We start from the raw sequence: 18542 nt of genomic DNA on the forward strand, positions 1-18542 counted from the left end.
GGTGGGTGGCTCACATTGTCTTCTCTTGAACCTCTTCCTATCATGTACTTCGTTTTCGACGTGTTGATGACTAGTCCGATCCGCTTAGCTTCCCTCTTCAGTCTGATGTAGGCTTCCTCCATCTTCTCAAAGTTACGTGCCATAATATCTATGTCGTCGGCGAAGCCAAATAGCTGGACGGACTTATTGAAAATTGTACCACTCGTGTTAATCCCTGCTCTTCGTATTACCCCTTCCAAAGCGATGTTGAATAGCAAACACGAAAGACCATCACCTTGCCGTAACCCTCTGCGGGTTTCGAAGGGACTCGAGAATGCCCCTGAAACTCGAACTACGCACATCACCCGATCCATCGTCGCTTTGATCAACCGTGTCAGTTTATCCGGAAAACCGTGTTCGTGCATTAGCTGCCATAGCTGGTCCCGATCGATTGTATCATATGCGGCTTTGAAGTCGATGAATAGATGATGTGGGCACGTTGTATTCGCGGCATTTCTGCAGTACTTGGCGAATGGCGAACACCTGGTCCGTGGTGGAGCGTTCGCCCATAAAACCCGCCTGGTACTGCCCCACGAACTCCCTTGCAGTTGGTGCTAGTCGACGGCATAAAATTTGGGAGAGTACCTTGTAGGCGGCGTTCAGCAATGTGACGTGACTGCGCGGTAGTTGCTACAATCCAGCTTATCACCCATTTTGTAGATGGGACACACGACACCTTCCATCCACTCCTGCGGCAAAACTTCCTCCTCCCAAATCTTGGTAATGACCCAGTGCAGCGCTCTAGCCAGTGCCTCACCACCGTGTTTAAATAGCTCTCCTGGTAGTTGGTCAACCCCAGGGGCTTTGTTGTTCTTCAGCCGGCCAATCTCCTCCTGGATTTCCCGGAGATCCGGAGCCGGTAGAATTATGTCCTGCGCGCGTTCTCCCAGGTCCATCACCATACCGCCAGCTTCGTCTGCCACATCGCCATTCAGGTGTTCTTCGTAGTGCTGCCGCCACCTTTGGATCACCTCACGCTCGTTCGTAAGAAGGTTCCCGTTTATGTCCTTACACATATCAGGCTGTGGCACGTGGCCCTTACGTGAACGGTTTAACTTCTCATAGAACTTTCGTGTGTTATTAGCGCGGTACAGTTGCTCCGTTTCTTCACGGTCTCGATCTTCCTGCTGGCGCTTTTTCCTCCGGAAAATCGAGTTTTGTCTGTTCCGCGCCTGTTTATATCGTGCCTCGTTCGCCCTCGTGCGGTGTTGCAGCAATCTCGCCCATGCTGCATTCTTCTCTTCCACTAACTGCTCACATTCGCCGTCATACCAGTCGTTTCTCTGATCCGGGGCACCGTGCCAAGTGCAGCGGTTGCGGTGCTACCAATGGCGGATCGAATATCTCTCCAGCCATCTTCAAGAGACGCTGCGCCTAGCTGCTCTTCCGTTGGAAGTGCCACTTCCAGCTGCTGCGCGTATTCTTGGGCTAGTCTACCATCTTGTAGCCGCCCAATGTTAAGCCGCGGCGTCCGACTTCGACGCGTGTTGTACACCGTCGAGAGTTTTGAGCGCAGACATACTGCAGGGGCAAAATATGAGCCACTCTTATTTTGAGCTTATTGACAAGTTTTATCAGGTAAAAATTATATAATCTTTATAAGAATACTCCACATATGCCTCAACGTGAAAACCGCATTAAAATTCAGTTCGAACATAAAAATACACTTGAAAATGTAAACTTGTGCAGCATATGCAAAATTATTATAAGATTTGAAGTTTATAAATAAGGTTTTGACAAGGTCAAAAATACATCCCAATCAAAAGATCTATTATAATCGAATATTGTGCACACATGTTTGTACTGATACAAATCTGAATTCATAAGAAAACTTTTTTTTTCCAAAACCAGTCTCCATGGGGCAATATGGGCATACCTGCGTCCTGCACAGAGCAATATATTAGGCCATAAAATGCGAACAAGTTCAAATTTCAGTTGCCAATCACAAGAATATTATCTATGTAAGATTTATTACGGAAAAATTACAACACCGCATTACTGTGATCACAAAAACAGAAAAATGACCATTGATCAATTGAAATATGGCTGTTCAAACGGTGAAGTGTGGAAAATCGGTTCGGTCCGCTGTTGTGCGGTTTAATAATTTTATTTGGTATAAAATACTCTAAACTGTTGTAGGAATATCATATTCTTCCGTATTACCACACTTTTCTCTCCCAAAAAAACGTTTTGGATGGGTGGCTCATACGTCCCCGAATGGTGGCTCATATTGCCCCGTATATGGTCGGGAACACACATCGAAATCAATATATTTTCAAAAGTGCATTCCAATAATTTCCAAACGCATTTTTGACCATTCATCGACGTAATATGATAGGTAACACTTCCTAGTTGTATAAGTCAACTCTATTTGAATGATTATTTTTAGAGCTTTTCAGTGCTTTTCGGAACGATTTCCTTAGGGCCCCCTAAGTAGATCATCTACAATTGTTTAACACCATGTGGCCTTAAGAATGTGATCCAAAATATGGCTGGTATTATTATAGATTATGTTGTCTTAATTTGCCTCTATTTTGAAGTAAAACAAAGTTGATTTCGGAGTAAAGAAAACATAAAAATAACTATTTTAAAACTTATATTTAGTTATAAAACATCTTATATTTTAGAAATGTCTGTATTTGGAATGCAGTCATGTTACTCTAAAATTGGTTCATGCATTATAATCGTGAATCACAGAATGAAAAAGGAATGGTTTTAAACATTTGTAAAATTATACATATAAAATCACATATAATAAAAAAAATATACATATAAAATCACAGAATTTATGATTATAATATCTGCTGGATCGATATCAACATTTTCTGCAGCCACGCTTTCGCTTATTTTGGTAAGCTTGACAGGCAAAGTCAATCACGGTCAGTGCATACTCCGCATCCGACATATTGACACACATAGGAGGTTTCAACCTTAATACCTGAAAGTATAATTGAAAAGGATTATTCGTAATTGAGATTAGTAAACAAGAGATTAAATATTAATATAAAGACATGATTTGTCACCAGGGTTAGTTGCAAACTGTGAAATGGGTTAGACCCACAAACGGCCAAATATTGTGAATCGCTATACAAGAAGAAAACATATCGAAAAGTCTGATTTTTTTTCAGATTTGGTTGCTCTACGTAGATTTGTATGGGCTATAATAATGATCAGACTTTCTTTTATATTAACTTCAATCACACAAACACACAATTTTTACTAATACTATAGGATACCGCCATTTTGTTTTCGTTCAGATCTGGTTAGCAGCTACACTACTCGGACGTAGGATGGGAGTAGTTTGGGACCATAGGAATGTGTCTAGATTTTCAGTGTTTTAGAAAACTGAACCAACTATTCTGTACTCTTTTGATTCATATATTTGTACCAATTTCCATTCATAAAATATTTTCAATTTAAAAATCTAGCTTTGGTTGTGAAGTGGTATGCATTGTTTTTGCTCAAACGGTGAATATTTGCCAGTTTTTGTTCAGTTCAGATTAGTTTGTGAGTACTTTCAGAATGGCGTTCAAGTGCAACGTCTAGCACTTGCAGGGCAAAGTCGACATCAGCATTAGTTAAACACATCGGTGGTTTAATTCTAAGGACCTGTTGAATGCGCACAATGGTGCGGGAAGATAGATACACAAGGAATTACAGAAAGAAACAATTAAAGGACATTGGAATTTAGATACATATATTCGGAGCATTGGATCATTAGTTTGATTTTTTTCCTATTAGCTATATTCTTCTTAACTGGAGTACTTACATTAGCGTTAAGACCGCCTCTTCCAAACAAAACGCCCATATCCTTGCACATCTCCCAAATTTCAACGAAGTGTGGCGCGCTGAGGTGCTGGCGTGTCACCTTATCAGCTACTAGTTCAACGCCGATCATTAGTCCCTGAAAAGTTGAAAAAATAAATTAAATTAATGATAATTAACAATTAATTGCATATTATTCGGCAACTCGGCCGTACGCTAGCTAACCGCGGTGGAGGTTGGTACTCGGATTCTGATGGCTTTTCCGCAAACGTGACCTTTAAGTGGTCTTGTTGTGTAGGGGTTATCACGCCTATCTAGAGAGTAGGAGGTTGAGGGTTCGAGTCCCTCCAAGACACGTGGATTCTTTTTCGCAAATTTCATATCAATTTGTCCATTTCGAAACATATGCTGTGCATATGCAGAGCCAAGATATTTAACAAAATAATGATAATTGTTTCTCGTTTATCGGGTACTTTGCGTAGTTCTGCCAGTTCTTATCAAATCTCGACCATTAATCGAATTCGCTTGAAAGCGAGAGTCGTCATTATCTATCTGTACAATTTTTCGAATACGCCCCTTTTAACTACTCAATCGTGGTGTCCCATTATTTCCGCCAGTATAGATCAGTAGCTCACGATGGATACATTAATTTGGCTGTTAATCATTATTGTGTCGATTAACTATTCCTTTGGAACGAAGCTGTGGCGAAATAATCTGGACTTCAACGATCGATCCAATTGGCAATCAAATGAATTGCCAAAATCCGGTCAATCTATCCAATATCCCGCCAAGCTCAATGCACTAGTTGAACTACCAACTAGTTTTAGTGTTGGGTCGTTGATTCTACCCACCACTGGAGCAGTTCTCGTTCCAGAAACGGATTTTTCATTGCACTTTGAAAGTGACCACAGACATCGTGAAACAACAGTCTTTAAAACCCCAGCTCGGAAACCGTACTATTCTACTGCAAACTGGAAGGCTGTGGACAACTCTGGAAAGGCTGTTTCTGGACCGAACGGTGCCACCCCTCATCTGGAGCGAATTCCTTGTCAGTATGAGGCCGTGTTATTCGGAAAAATACCTTCACCGATTGATTTGCAATATCATTCTGCTATCGAAGTTAAGGAAATCAATTACGGAGGAGCAAAAGGACTTGACGAGTTTCGTCGCTTCTTGGTGTCGGATCTGGGCCAGTACGTTTTCTATAACGGAGAAGAAACCTTGGTAACAGAAGGTAAATGTAGCAGTCCTGAAAAATGCCCCTGTCAACCGGAATGGGTCCTCGAAGCCGTTTGTGCCAACGAGGTATGTCCAGTTCCGCACTGTTTGAGTCCTATTGTGCCGAAAGGCCATTGTTGTGCTATATGCGGAAGCGTGCTCTCGGTGGATTTGGGAAATTTTGTGGAGAACTTTGATTTTAATGACTTCTCCCGGAAATTGGCTCGTAAAATTACATCGGCGGAGGTGGATCAGTCCGAGGTGGAGTATCACATAAGTGTTGAAAATTATGCACTTCAGCTGGTGATCATCGACAGAGAAGAGTATTCAGAGCAAAGCGTTGATTTAATGAAAAGTTTGGAGCCTTATTTTGTGATGCGGTTTCAAAACGGTAATTGATGAAAATATGAATGCCCTGGAACCAAAAATTGATAAATTGTCGTTTTTTCAGGACATAAAATAGTTCATGCAGGTCACCCTCATATACCGTATCAAAGTGGCCAACTGTTTCTAGTGATATTCGTTTCACTGTTAGCGATTTCAATTTTTTTCACTATCTTGTACGCTTACTACTACGACGACAAAGTAGTTCCTCGTCTTACAGCCGTTATTCGAAACAGAACATTTTTCTCATCACCGTTTGTATTTGCTCGATTCGATCCTAACAACGCTCATGATGACTCAACGGTGGATATCAATTTCAACCCGTCCGGAATTGAAAATTTGAACTCTTCTTTTAACAATCCAATGTTTGAAGAGAATGATAAAGATGCGGCATCGTCTTCCAAAGCAGCGGAACATAATGTAGAAAAAGAGTCGTATGTGGATGTTGAATTGGATATGAGTAAATGATTACAGTACATTTTTTTCAAAGCGCACGTTCTGCTAATAAATATATCCCAATATTATATATTACCATTCCTCGAACATCTCCGATGACATCATATTTGTCCCTTAGTTTATCTAATCCTTTGAGTAGGTACGTTCCAACATTCCGAGCATTCTGTTGCAACCCTTCTTCGTCAATTACCTAAAAAACAAATTCTATAAGTTCTCTTATTACGCGCCAAAAGCATTCAAATTTCTTACATCCAACACGGCAATACCAACCGCACTAGCTAGTGCGTTTCCCCCATATGTATTGAAGTGCAACGCTTGCGATAATGTTTCCGCGACTTTGCGTGAGGTAACCACTGCTCCAATCGGGAATCCATTTCCAATGCCCTTAGCCATCGTTACGATGTCGGGCACAATGTCGTGACTCTCGAAGCCCCAATAGTGCTCACCCGTTCGGGCGAATCCAGACTGTACTTCATCCGCCACAAAGAGACCTCCGTTGGCGCGCACCAACTCCGCCGCTTTTTTGATATATCCTCTGGGATATTGAACGGTTCCACCAACTCCTGAATTGACTCGGCGAACATAGTGCTACCTTACCTCGTGGTAACGAATACTTGAAGATCTTCCAACTGTTCGTAATACCGCGCACTGGCGCATTGATCCGCGGGCACGCCAGTGACGCGTCGTTTGAACCGGCGAACTTTTATTTCTACCACCCCAGATCCTGTGTATGGATCAGGGTTCATAGCGTGGACTATGCCGTTACTAACACCAGGCAAGGGTATCTCCACGTGGAAGCAGTCAGACCCATCGATGGTGAAGCACCACAGTTTACGAAAACTGATAATTTCATTGTTTCCGGTGTACAATCGTGCCATCAACATTGCCAAATCATTGGCCTCGGAGCCGGAATTCACAAAGTACACATTGTCCAAATCCGCTGGAAGTTTCGATAGCAATTTTTCGGCGTACTCGTGAACTTTCGGATGCATGTAGATGTTGGTGGTGTGCCATAGATTATTCATCTGCTCTTCCAATGCTGCATTGACTTTCCTAAAAAAAATGAGTTTCAACATGTTAGAGATTATAATTTATGTCACCAACGAAAAAGGTCTTACGGATGGCAGTGTCCAACAGATACAGTGACAATTCCTCCGAACATGTCCAAATATCGGCGCCCTTCGTGATCGAACAGCCACTGCATGTTTCCCTTATGAATAAGCAGTGGCTTTTTGTAGTAGGATGTTACGTTCGGGGTGAGATACTTCTTGCGCATTGAGGTTATTTTCTCGTAGCTATGTTTATCGTAGACATTGCATTCTTGGTTGGTTTTTGGTAGTTCAGGACTTTCCTGCAAACTAGTACTAGTTTGCGTTGAAAGGCATCTTCGGATGACATTACCCGAAGTTGACGCTGCAGCTAGGGAAGATGTTTGAATCAGAATATCAGTATTCCTCACGTAATTTACTTTTTATTTTGCGAATAACAAATTGAATCGTTCAGAAATTAAATATACATTTGTGACCAAAGCTACCGTAATCTAAAAAAGTGGCGTAAACGCCATTTTTTAAAAATGGTGCTATCGATTAGTACTCATCGAGCTCTTTGACAGAAAAATGGAAAACAAACATGTTGTAATTTGGCGCTTACGTTACTTTCTCAGATTACGGCAGAAAGGTTTCACACTATCCAACCTCCTGTCGCTAGACGAGGTACTGTTTTAAGGTACTGTTTGTTAGTACAATTTTTCGAAATTCAAATAGTTTTTTGTCAATAAAATAGAATACTTGTCTAAGAGTAGTTAAAAGTTAAATTATTCAATATCACTATTAAAATTATTGATTACCCATCTGTTGGTGCTCAAAAAAACGTTGTCTCCCGAAGGCATGAACAGAATAACAAAACATGATATGGACTTGATTGATATAAGAGATAAAAGAACAAGCACCAATATCAAAAATATGCACCGAAAATATCAAAATATCAAGATATGCTATGGATAAGAACAAACTAATGGCACATGATATGATCACTTATTACAAATATAACTGATCTTCTGATGATATTTTAGTGAAAATTTTGATATTATCGTCTGATCTTTATCTCTTATATCAATCATGTCCATATTCCATTTGATATCTTATCAAATTTGATATTATTGAGCTATTTTCATCTACTGGCTGTGCTCTTGGTCTATTGACCCAAATTGAAATTGCTATAACTTTTGTATTGTTTGGCCAATCTTCGATTTTTTGGGCAGTTTCGAAAAATAATTTAATCATATTTCAGGACGTTACCTAAGATTGATTATTATTAGTGGGTTACCTCGCATAGAGGGGTTTTCGTGAAAAAGGGTACAAAGAGGGATTTTCATTATTATTTTATATCTGAAAATCCTACCCATTTTGAACTGCACCTTTTCAAAAAGGTTAAACAGGAAGGCGTGTGCATTGACATGAGGTGTTGATTAGTTCAGAGCTTGGTCGCTAAGTGGTGGTATACATGAAATCATTATTTTAGTCAAATCCGATAATGGAATTTTTCCATCGACATTGTACATGTACCGTACGTCCATGAATTGAACTCAATCTGCCACACTTTTTTTTGCATTTGTGTATAACAAAGTTGTACCAAAATGCTATCATTTTCAACTTTTTATAGAAGGCACAGTTCTTGTACGAAATCCTAAAATACTCATAGAAATCCTCAACCGATACGCCTGGTTGTTCACTTCCGATGACTATCAAAATATGTGTCTAACAGTTATATCTCTATTGTTGATTACTCTTCCCTTCCTTTTTATACGCAAGCTAGACAGAAGAAAGGTCGTGCGATTTATATCATCTTCAAAATTGCCATCCGCTCGCGGGGTGAAGATAAATGCAACGACACCCATGAAATACACGACTGATCACGTACTATAACCAGTTGAAACGCTAGTTCCTGCACTTCGAACACCAAGTGCTAGTTAGGACACCTAGGATCAGGATCATCACCTACAATCACCTAAAAATAAAGCCCCAGAGGAGGCCGATCGCCGATCACCTGAGATACTCAAAACTGATCCCATGGCTAAAGTGGGTGTAATACAAAGTGTCGACATTCATTGTCAGAATTGGAACAAGATTCATCTGTCATTCCCATACAAAATCGTGTTCCAAACGAGCAGGAGCGCTAGAGCTGTCAAATGCGGCACATGTCGTTACTCTTACGTACAGGACTTTGCCCATGACAACCGGTGAATTATTGTTTATTTCGCATCATCAACTTCAACAAATCTAATTTTTGCGTTCGTTCATATTCATGTAAAATATTATGTCGAACGCAACATGTTGGGAGCAAATTGAATGAGTATAGGTGACAAAAAGTCATTTTTCTTTTACAGAATTTGAAATTAGTATTTTGATTCTAAATTTTTCGCTCATAGTCAGACCTGGCCAATTTTTAACTGCTCAAGCGCCATTGACTACAATATAATATATGATTGCACCATTTATTTTGCTGATACGTCTTTTGTTACTATCATACAGTTTCTTCGATGTTCTGAATTTATTTTATGTTCTATTATCAGCGGTCAAGCATTTTGTCAAAACATTGAATTGTAAGGAGATAAGTTCATTTGCGTTTTTACATTTTTGTACGCTGACCTTTGTGCACTTGTGCCCCCTTCTGATTCGTCTTGAATCTCATTATAATCTTTACGGGCGCCCCACAGTGAGTGACGCACGGACTAAAATTGGGTTAGAGTGCCAATTCAGCTCGCCAAAAGCCGAACAGGTTTAACACGCTCTTATGTAGGTGCATGCATTACAAACATAACAGTTTCATGGTTGCTACAATTGACGCGTTTAAGCCGTTTTAGCCTGTACAAAATTGGTGTTTTCCCTAATGGTTTACTTCGCTAATGGGGATATCCTAAAAAGTATGTACGGGAAGATCCATTAATTACGTAACGCAAAATGGGCCATTTTCAACCCCCTCTCCCCTTCGTCAAACTTTTTGTATGAAGCATCCAAAATTTTTGTATGGATTGTCACTTTTGGCAACCCCCCTCCCCCTTTAAGCGTTACGTAATTTATGGATGCTCCCTAATATTAACAGTACTTCGCTTTCAATCAAACATTCTATAAATATACAAATACAAAATAATACACATGTCGAGTATTATATTATCAGCAAAACGTAGAGTTCATTAAATAAACTCACGCCTTATAAATAATTGGTACTGCACCCCAAGCACTTCAGTACCATTAAGAGATTGATAATAATTATTATCAGTTAGAGAGGTCAAAGTTTTACAAATGTTTCTATTTATTTAAGCGTCGCGGGTTCACCGAGTTTCTTTTTTTTTACAATTGATTCATCATACTTATCACTGCCGATACCTAGGGTAGCGTGTTTATTGATGTAATGCCTCCTTTGGATCCATGTCCATTGTCCACGGAACAACTGATTAGAGGCAATCTACGATATTTTCTCAAACAGGCAGCATGAAATCAATTTTATCGTGTGAAGCGAAAGTTAATCTAAATCGAGTGCGATCGAAATATGCACATGAAGAAAATATGTAGTGTATCTTTTCACATTCTTCATCTCTTGCTTCTAAGATACCTACACAGCAAAAAAAGTTGTTGAATATTACACTGAAATCGATGCAACCCGTGGAATCATCGGTTGTTGAATATTACATTATGATGTACCAGAGCTTGCTGTAATATCAGAAGCGATGTAATAATGATGTAAAAATATTCGATGTAATCGAGGCGATGTGAAATAAAGCTACGTAAATATTAGGAGGTTCATATACGGTATTGTTATCATTGAGTTTTCTCTCGTGGTTAACTTCAATAAATTATATCGATTTTTTAAGTTTCGTATATTTAGGTAATATATTATGATGTTGACATACCTATCATATACAACATCAGCATGTTCTGGAGCAGATCTACCACGAAGCGCATTTTCAGGCAACCGTATGGATTTAAACGAAAAAATTAATTAGCGTACGTGCGATATAATATGACGAGATCACAGAGGCATCAAGTTTTATACTGGTTCTAGCTCTATATAACCGGTTACCTGGTTGCCCAGTATTCGTCGCCTTCAATAGGTCAAATGCAACGACGATACAGTTTGAAGAAATGGATCCAGTACCATCGATCTGCAGACCACGAACCATAATCTGCTGAATTCCTTTCGCAGAGAGATGTTGAACAAAGCGACCCAACGGCGTCGGCGTTCGGAGCCGTTTTCAAAACTGCTGGAAAAAATTAAATGTTTAGCAGGTAGTATGCGGGTTAACATAGTAATAGGTACAACCCAGAATGGATCAGTTAGGGCTGTGATCCCAGCTGATTAGTTATGTTTTAATCGGCGCTGTAGGTTTAGTGAGATAATGTAGATAAATAAGTTCCAGACGAATTCCGCAGAAGATCTTACTGCGACCCAAAAGAAATGCCAATATGAGCCCTTTAACGACCTAAAGGAAAATATTCTGGTATTCCAAACGATAATCTGTCTGGGAACTTAATAAATTCTTTTGAGACTGAAAAAAACTGTGGTTTTCAGAAGTAAATTCGGATCTGATAAAATGCACAGATTCCGATGGAACATTCTCAAGAATAAATATGGATTTTCGGAGATTCGACCGGGATCCTTTTGAAATTTGTAGATGCTTCTGGATTCTGGATAGACCTCACCAAGATTCCGAAGAAAATTATTTGAGGATTCCTAAAGAATCCATTCGATTCTAATAGCATATTCTTATATATGGAATCTTCAGAGAATCCGAAGGAATAATTCTGTGATTTCAAACGAAATTTTTGGGAGTTCAAAAGGATTCTTCTGGAATTACAAACTAATCCTTCTGAGATTTCAAAAGGATGTCTTCTGAAAGCCCCAAGGGAGTCCTACTGCGATTCCAAAAAGAATCCATCTGGGATTCCGAAAGAAGTCCTTCTGAAATACCGAAAGGAATCCTTCTGAGATTCAGAAATTACTTAATCAGAGATTCCAAGCCGGGTGATCCTTCTGCGATTCCAAAACGTATTCTCATACGGTCATACTCCTTTTATGATTCCTAAGCAAATCCTTCTAAGATTCCAAAGGAAATTCCTTGGGAGTCCGAAAGAAATCCTTCTGGTAAAACACACTCAGTTTTATTTCTGCAGCTCGGCAAAATCCGTACAGCCAGCAATTAGTGTGTAGTCAAAAGGAATCCTTCTGTTATTCTAAAGAGATCCTATAAGATTCCGTAGAGAATCCTCCTGGGTATCCGAAAGGAAACCTCTGAGATCCTGAAAGGTATCTGCAAGTCTGAGAAGGAATCTTTTCGAGTACGAATTTTTTGAAATTCTAAAGGTAATCGTTCTGAGACTCCTAAGAGAATCCTTCAGGGAACTGGAGGAGTCCTTCTGACAGGAATCATTCAATAGTCTGAAGGTCTGAAACGAATCATTCTAGTCCGAAGGAATCGGGAAGGAAACTGCCGGAAATTGCTGGAAAACTGCCGGAGGAATTCCTGGAGGAACTCACGAAGGAACTCCTGGAGGAACTCCCGGAGGAAATCCTGGAGGAACTCTCGGAGGAATTTCTAGTGGAACTCCCGGAATATTTCCGGAACTGCTAGGAATTTCTGGAGAAACTCTGGAGGAATTCCTTGAGGAACTGCCGGAGGAACTCTGAGAAACTCTCGGAGGAATTCCTGGAATTGCCGAAGAAATTCCCGAGCAACTCTGAGGGAATTCCTTAAAGAACACCCGGAATAATTCCTGAGAAATCCGAAGGAAATCCTGAAGGAACTCCCGGAGAGATTCCTGAAGGAACTCTTGAAGGACTACCAAAAGAACTCCTGGAAAATTCTGGAACTTCGGAGAACTTCGGAGGAGTTCCTGGAGGAACTGTCAAGGAATTCCTGGAGTAACATCTGAGGAACCCTGAGGAATTCCTGGAGGAATTCTGAAGGAAATCCTGGAGAAATCCGGAGGAATTTTGAAGGAACTCTGGAGAGACTTCCGAAGGAACTGTCGGAAGAGTCTCTGGAGAAACTTTGGAAGAATTCGGAGGAACTATCGAGAAATTCCTGGAAGCGTTGAAGGAAATCAGAGGAACTCGAGGAATGCCTGGAGAAACTCCGGAGGAATTCAGGACAAACTCCTAGAGGAGCTTGGAGGAATTCCGGAACTTCCAGAGAATTCCTGGTGGAACTTCCAGAGCAATTTCTGGAGGACTTCTCAGAGGAATTTCCAGAGGAACACCCTAAGGAATTTCTGAAGAACTCCTGAGGAACTTTTGGAGGAACTTCCGGAGGAATCTTAGTGAAACTTAAGAAGGATTTCATTAAGGGACTGACGAAGGAATTCCTGGAGGAACTCAGGAGGATTTTCTTCGAGAACCTGGAGAATTCCTGGAGTGATCTAGGATAAATTTCTGGGTAGCTCCAGAGGAGGAAGTGCGAGAAATTTAGGAATTTCTAAAGGAACTCGGATAAATACCTAATGAAACTAGCGGAGAATTTCCTTGAGACTCCCGGAAGAATTCCTGGAAGAACGTCGAAGGAATTCTTAGAGCAACTCAGGAGAATTCAGAAAGAGCTACGAGAGGAAGTCCTAGAGGAACTCCGGAGGAATTCTGGAGGAACTTCGAGGAATTCCTGAAGATCTTTGGGAGAAGTTTCTGGAGGGGACGAATTTCGGGAGGAATTTTAGGAGGGATTCTTGAAGGAACTCCGAGGAATTCTGAGGAACTTGACAGGAATTCCTGGAGGAACTTCGGAGGAATTCTTCGAGGGACTTCGGAAGGTATTCCGAGGAATCTACTTGAAGAGCCTGGAGGAATTTTTGAGGAACTCTGAGAGGAACTATGGAGGAATTCCTGGAGGAACTTCGGAAGGAATTCTGAAGGAACTACGGAGGATTCCTGGAGGAACTCCGGGAGGAATTCTTTGAGGAACTCAAAGGAATTCTAGAGGAAATCCGGAGGAATTCTTGTGGAACTGGGAGGAATTCCTTGAGGAACCTGAGGAACTCTAGGAGGAATCTGGGAACTGGAGGTATTCCCGGAGGAACTCCTGGAGGAACTCTGGAGGAATTCGGGAGGAATTCCTGGAGGACTCCGGAGAATTCCTGAGGAACTCCGGAGGAATTCCTGGAGGAAATCTTAGAGGAATTCCTGGAGGAACTTCGGGAGGAATTCTTGGAGAAATTTCTGAAGGAACCTGGAGGAATTCCTGGAGGAACTCCGGAAGGAATTCCTGGAAGAACTGGAGGAACTCCGAGGAATTCCTGGAGGAACTCCGGGAGGAATCCTGGAGAAACTCCGGGAGGAATTCCTGGAGGAGCTGGAGGAACTCCGGGAAGAACTCCGGGAGGAATTCCTGGAGGAACTCTGGGAGGAATTCCTGGAGGAACTCCGGGAGGAATTCCTGGAGGAACTCCGGGAGGAATTCCTGGAGGAACTCGGAGAATTCCTGGAGGAACTCCGGAGGAATTCTGGAGAAACCCGAGAAATTCTGGAGGAACCCGGGAGGAATTCCTGGAGGAACTCCGAAGAAATTCCTGGAGGAAGTCCGGGAGGAATTCCTGGAGGAACTCCGGGAGGAATTCCTGAAGGAACTCCGGGAGGAATTCCTAGGAACCCGGAGAATTCCTGAGAAACTCTGGGAGAAATTCCTGGAGGAACCCGGGAGAATTCCGGAGGAACCCGGGAGGAATTCCTGAGGAACTCCGAGGAATTCCTGAGGAACTCCGGAAGGAATTCCTGGAGGAACTCGAGAGGAATCGAGGAACCGAGAACTGAAAGGAACTCCGGAGGAATTCCTGGAGGAACTCCGGGAGGAATTCTGGAGACCGGAGGACCTGAGGAACCTGGAGGAATTCCTGAGGAACCCGGAGGATCTGAGAACCCGGGAGGAATTCCTGAGGAACTCCGGAGGAATTCTGGAGGAACTCCGAGGGAGGACCCGGGAGGAATTCCTGGAGGAACCCGGGATAACCTGGAGGAACTCCGGGAGGACCTAGGAACTCCGGAGGAATTCCTGGAGGAACCTGGAGAATTCCTGAGAACTCCGAGAATCTGAGGAACTCCAGGAGGAATTCCTGAGGAACTCCGGGAGGAATTCCTGGAGGAACCCGGGAGGAATTCCGGAGGAACTCCGGGAGGAATTCCTGAGGAACCTGGAGGAATTCCTGGAGGAACTCCGGGAGGAATTCCCCGGAGGAACTCCGGGAGGAATTCCTGGAGAAACTCCGGGAGGAATTCCTGGAGGAACTCCGGGAGGAATTTCTGAGGAACTCGGGAGGAATTCCTGGAGGAACTCCGGGAGAATTCCTGAGAGCTCCGGGAGAATTCTGGAGAAACCTGGAGGAATTCTGAGAACCCGGGAGATCCTGGAGGACCTGGAGGAATTCTGGAGAACCCGGAGGAATTCCGGAGGAACTCCGAGGAATTCTTGGAGAAACTCTGGGAGAAATTCTTGAGAAACTCTGGGAGAAATTCCTGGAGGAACTCCTGAGGAACTCTGAAGGAATTCCTGAGGAACTCCGGAGGAATTCCTGGAGGAACTCCGGGAGGAATTCTGGAGGAACCCGGAGGAATTCCTGAGGAACTCCGAGGAATCCTGAGGAACTCCGGGAGGAATTCCGAGAACTGGAGGAATTCCTGAGGAACTCCGGGAAATTCTGAGGAACCTGGAGGAATTCCTGAGGAACCTCAAGGAATTCCTGGAGGAACCTGAGGATTCCTGGAGGAACCTGGAGGAATTCCTGGAGGACCTCCGGGAGGAATTCACCTCCGGAGGAATTCCTGGAGGAATTCCTGGAGATACTCCGGGAGGAATTCCTGGAGGACCGTAGGAGGAACTCGAGTTCCTGGAGGAACTCGAGGAATTCTGGAGGAACTGTGGCTGGAATTCTGGAGGAACTCCGGGAGGAATTCCTGGAGGAACCTGGAGGAATTCTGGAGGAACTCCAGAGGAATTTTGAGGAACTCCGGGAGGAATTCCTGAGAATGGAATCCTGAGAACTCCGGGAGGAATTCCTGGAGGAACCGAGGAACCCGGGAGAATTCCCGGAGGAACGAGGCCAGAGAATCCGGAGGAACTCGGGAGAACCCGGAGGAATTCCTGGAGGACTCTGGGAGACTGAGTGAACCCGGGAGGAATTCTGAGGAACCCGAGACCAGAGGAACCTGAAGGAATTCTGAGGAACCCGAGGAATCCTGGAGGAACCTGGAGGAATTCCTGAGGAATCCTGGGAGGAATTCCTGGAGGAACCTGAGGAATTCCTGGAGGAACCCGGGAGGAATTCATGGAGGAACCCGAGAAGTCCCGGAGGAATTCTTGGAAGAACTCCGGGAAGAATTCTGGAGCAACTCCTGGAGGAATTCCTGGAGGAACTCGAGAACTCGGGGAATTCCTGAGGAACTCCGGGAGGAATTCAGGAAGTCCGCGATGAATTACTAGAGGAAGACCGGAGGAATTTGAAGAATTCTGAATCCGATTCTCTTCAGAATCTGAAAGGATTCTCTCAGAATCCGAAAGGATCTCTTCTAAATCCTGAAAGGATTCTCTTCAGAATCCCGAAAGGATTTCTTCAGAATCCTGAAAGAGATTTCTCAGAACTGGAGAGGATTTTCTCAGAAACCCGAAAGGATTTTCTTCAGAACTCTAAAGGATTCTTCAGAATCTCGAAAGGACTCTTAGGAATCCGAAAGATTCTCTTAGAACCTGAAAGGATTCTCTGAATCCCGAAAGGATTCTCTTCTGTATCCCGAAAGGATTCTCTTCAATCCAAGGATCTCTTCAGAACTTAAAAGATTCTCATCAGAATCCGAAAGGATTCTCTTCAGAATCCGAAAGGATCTCTTCAGAATCCCAAAGGATCTCTTCAGAATCCAAAGGATTCTCTTCAGAATCCCGGAAAGGATTCTCTTAGAACTGAAAGGATCTTCAACCTCCCGAAAGGATTCTTCAGAATCCCGAAAGGATTCTCTTCAGAATCCGAAAGGATCTTCAGAACTCGGGATTCTCTTCAGAATCCCGAAAGGATTCTCTTCAGAATCCTGAAAGGATTCTCTCTTCAGAACTCGAAATTCTCTCTGAACTCGAAAGGATTCTCTTCGAACCTGAAAGGATTCTCTTCAGAAGCTCCGAGAGGACTTTCAGAATCTGGATCTCTTCAGAATCCCAAAGGATTTCTTCAGAATCCGCGATTCTTCAGAATCGGGATTCTCTTCAGAACCCGAAAGGATTCTCTTCAGAATCCCGAAAGGATTCCCTCTCGAATCCCCAAAGGATTCTCTTCAGAACCTCGAAAGGATTCTCTTCAGAATCCTGAAAGATCTTCAGAACTCTGAAAGGACTGCGAAATCCCACAATTTCCGTCAGAATCCGAAACAATCCACGGAGCCCGAATGGATTCTCGTCGAAATCCCGAAAGGCTTCCTGTAGAAATCCTGAAAAGATTCTAGCAGGAACTCTTGAAGGATTCGCTTCGGAGGATAGCTATTGTAACTGCAGAAGGATTAACTTCTAGATTTCATTTAAACTCCTTCCAGAAGCCTCCTACGGCGAACCCAGTATCCAAAAGGTAGCTGAAGCTAGAAATGTAAGATGGCGGGCATGTGCAAGAATGCCGGAGAGCAACCCTGCAAGGATGGGTGTTCGACTGTTCCGGCAACTGCAAAAAGGCGTGAAGCGCAGCGAGCTAGGTGGTCAGACCAAGTACAAATCGATTTGTCTAAGCATGGAACGCAACTGCGGATGGAGAAGTGACCTCGCATCGTTTATTTTGGCGTCAAATTAATGATTCAGTGTTATCTGCTTACCTATATGTAAGCTAATTAAATGAAAATGAAAATCTCCGAAAATTATTATGAGAAGCTCCATTAAGTATCCCCTGAAGAATTATTGAGGCCTCCTTAGCTGTGCGGTAAGGCGCGCAGCTATAAAGCAAGATTACGATGAGGATAGCTGGTTCAATTTCGATTCGTCTAGACAATTGATTTGTGAATTGTCCGATTTCCTGGGCATAACAGTATCACCGTGTTATCCTCATGATATGCGAATGCAGAAATGGTAACTTGGCTTTGAAACCTCGCAGATAATAAATGTGGAAGTGCTGAATGAACACTAAGTCTGCGAGGCGGCATGTCCCAATGGGGTTGTAATACTAATAAGAAGAAGAAGTAGAATTCCTTTGGATATCAGCGATGTTTCGTGAATATATCCGAAGTATTTAATTGTGAATCCCGAAGGATTCCATTGAGAATCACCAAAGGACTGATTGAGTATTCCTGAAGGATTGCGTTACCCAAAGATCGCATATAATTTATATAATAAAATTTCGAATCCTCGAGCAAAGATTCCAAATAGTATCTCAGAAAGACTCCATTATCGCAGAAGGATTTAATTGTTGAATCAAAACCCAATATATTTATTGGGCAAACACACTTTATACGAAACTTCAATATACATCCGACTAAAATATACTTGGAGAGAATATCAGAAGAATAATACTTGAGCAATTATGTAAATACTATACTCACTCATTTACGCTTCTATGCCAAACGTCCGATAGCGAGGCATAACTTGTTCTTAAAGCAGAAGAATGTCGCATGGTGAAAACTTGACGATTTTTCTGAACTATAGGTAGTTGGTAGAGTTGAACTGCCTTTTTGCCTGA

The 18542-nt window shown here is 42.5% G+C and overlaps 2 protein-coding genes across 2 annotated transcripts in view; one reads left to right on the top strand and one right to left on the bottom strand.

Annotated features, from left to right (window-relative positions):
• Positions 1-2618: 2618 nt before the first annotated feature.
• LOC134224271 (alanine--glyoxylate aminotransferase 2, mitochondrial) overlaps positions 2619-18542 on the bottom strand; it is a 36093-nt gene continuing 20169 nt past the window's right edge. The window contains 8 exon segments of the mRNA XM_062703603.1: positions 2619-2977; positions 3809-3943; positions 5939-6052; positions 6112-6428; positions 6431-6646; positions 6649-6694; positions 6696-6915; positions 6981-7281. Coding sequence (XP_062559587.1) covers positions 2855-2977; positions 3809-3943; positions 5939-6052; positions 6112-6428; positions 6431-6646; positions 6649-6694; positions 6696-6915; positions 6981-7281 — 1472 coding nt within the window. The 3' untranslated portion in view covers positions 2619-2854.
• Positions 3950-5928, top strand: LOC134227265 (protein amnionless). Its single transcript, XM_062708633.1, has 2 exons — positions 3950-5413; positions 5474-5928. Exons 1-2 carry the CDS (start codon positions 4441-4443, stop codon positions 5872-5874), a joined length of 1374 nt encoding a protein of 457 aa, XP_062564617.1. The 5' UTR covers positions 3950-4440; the 3' UTR covers positions 5875-5928.

The sequence above is a fragment of the Armigeres subalbatus genome, chromosome 3 (genome assembly GCF_024139115.2).
Source record: "Armigeres subalbatus isolate Guangzhou_Male chromosome 3, GZ_Asu_2, whole genome shotgun sequence".
Classification (NCBI taxonomy): Eukaryota; Metazoa; Arthropoda; class Insecta; order Diptera; family Culicidae; genus Armigeres; species Armigeres subalbatus.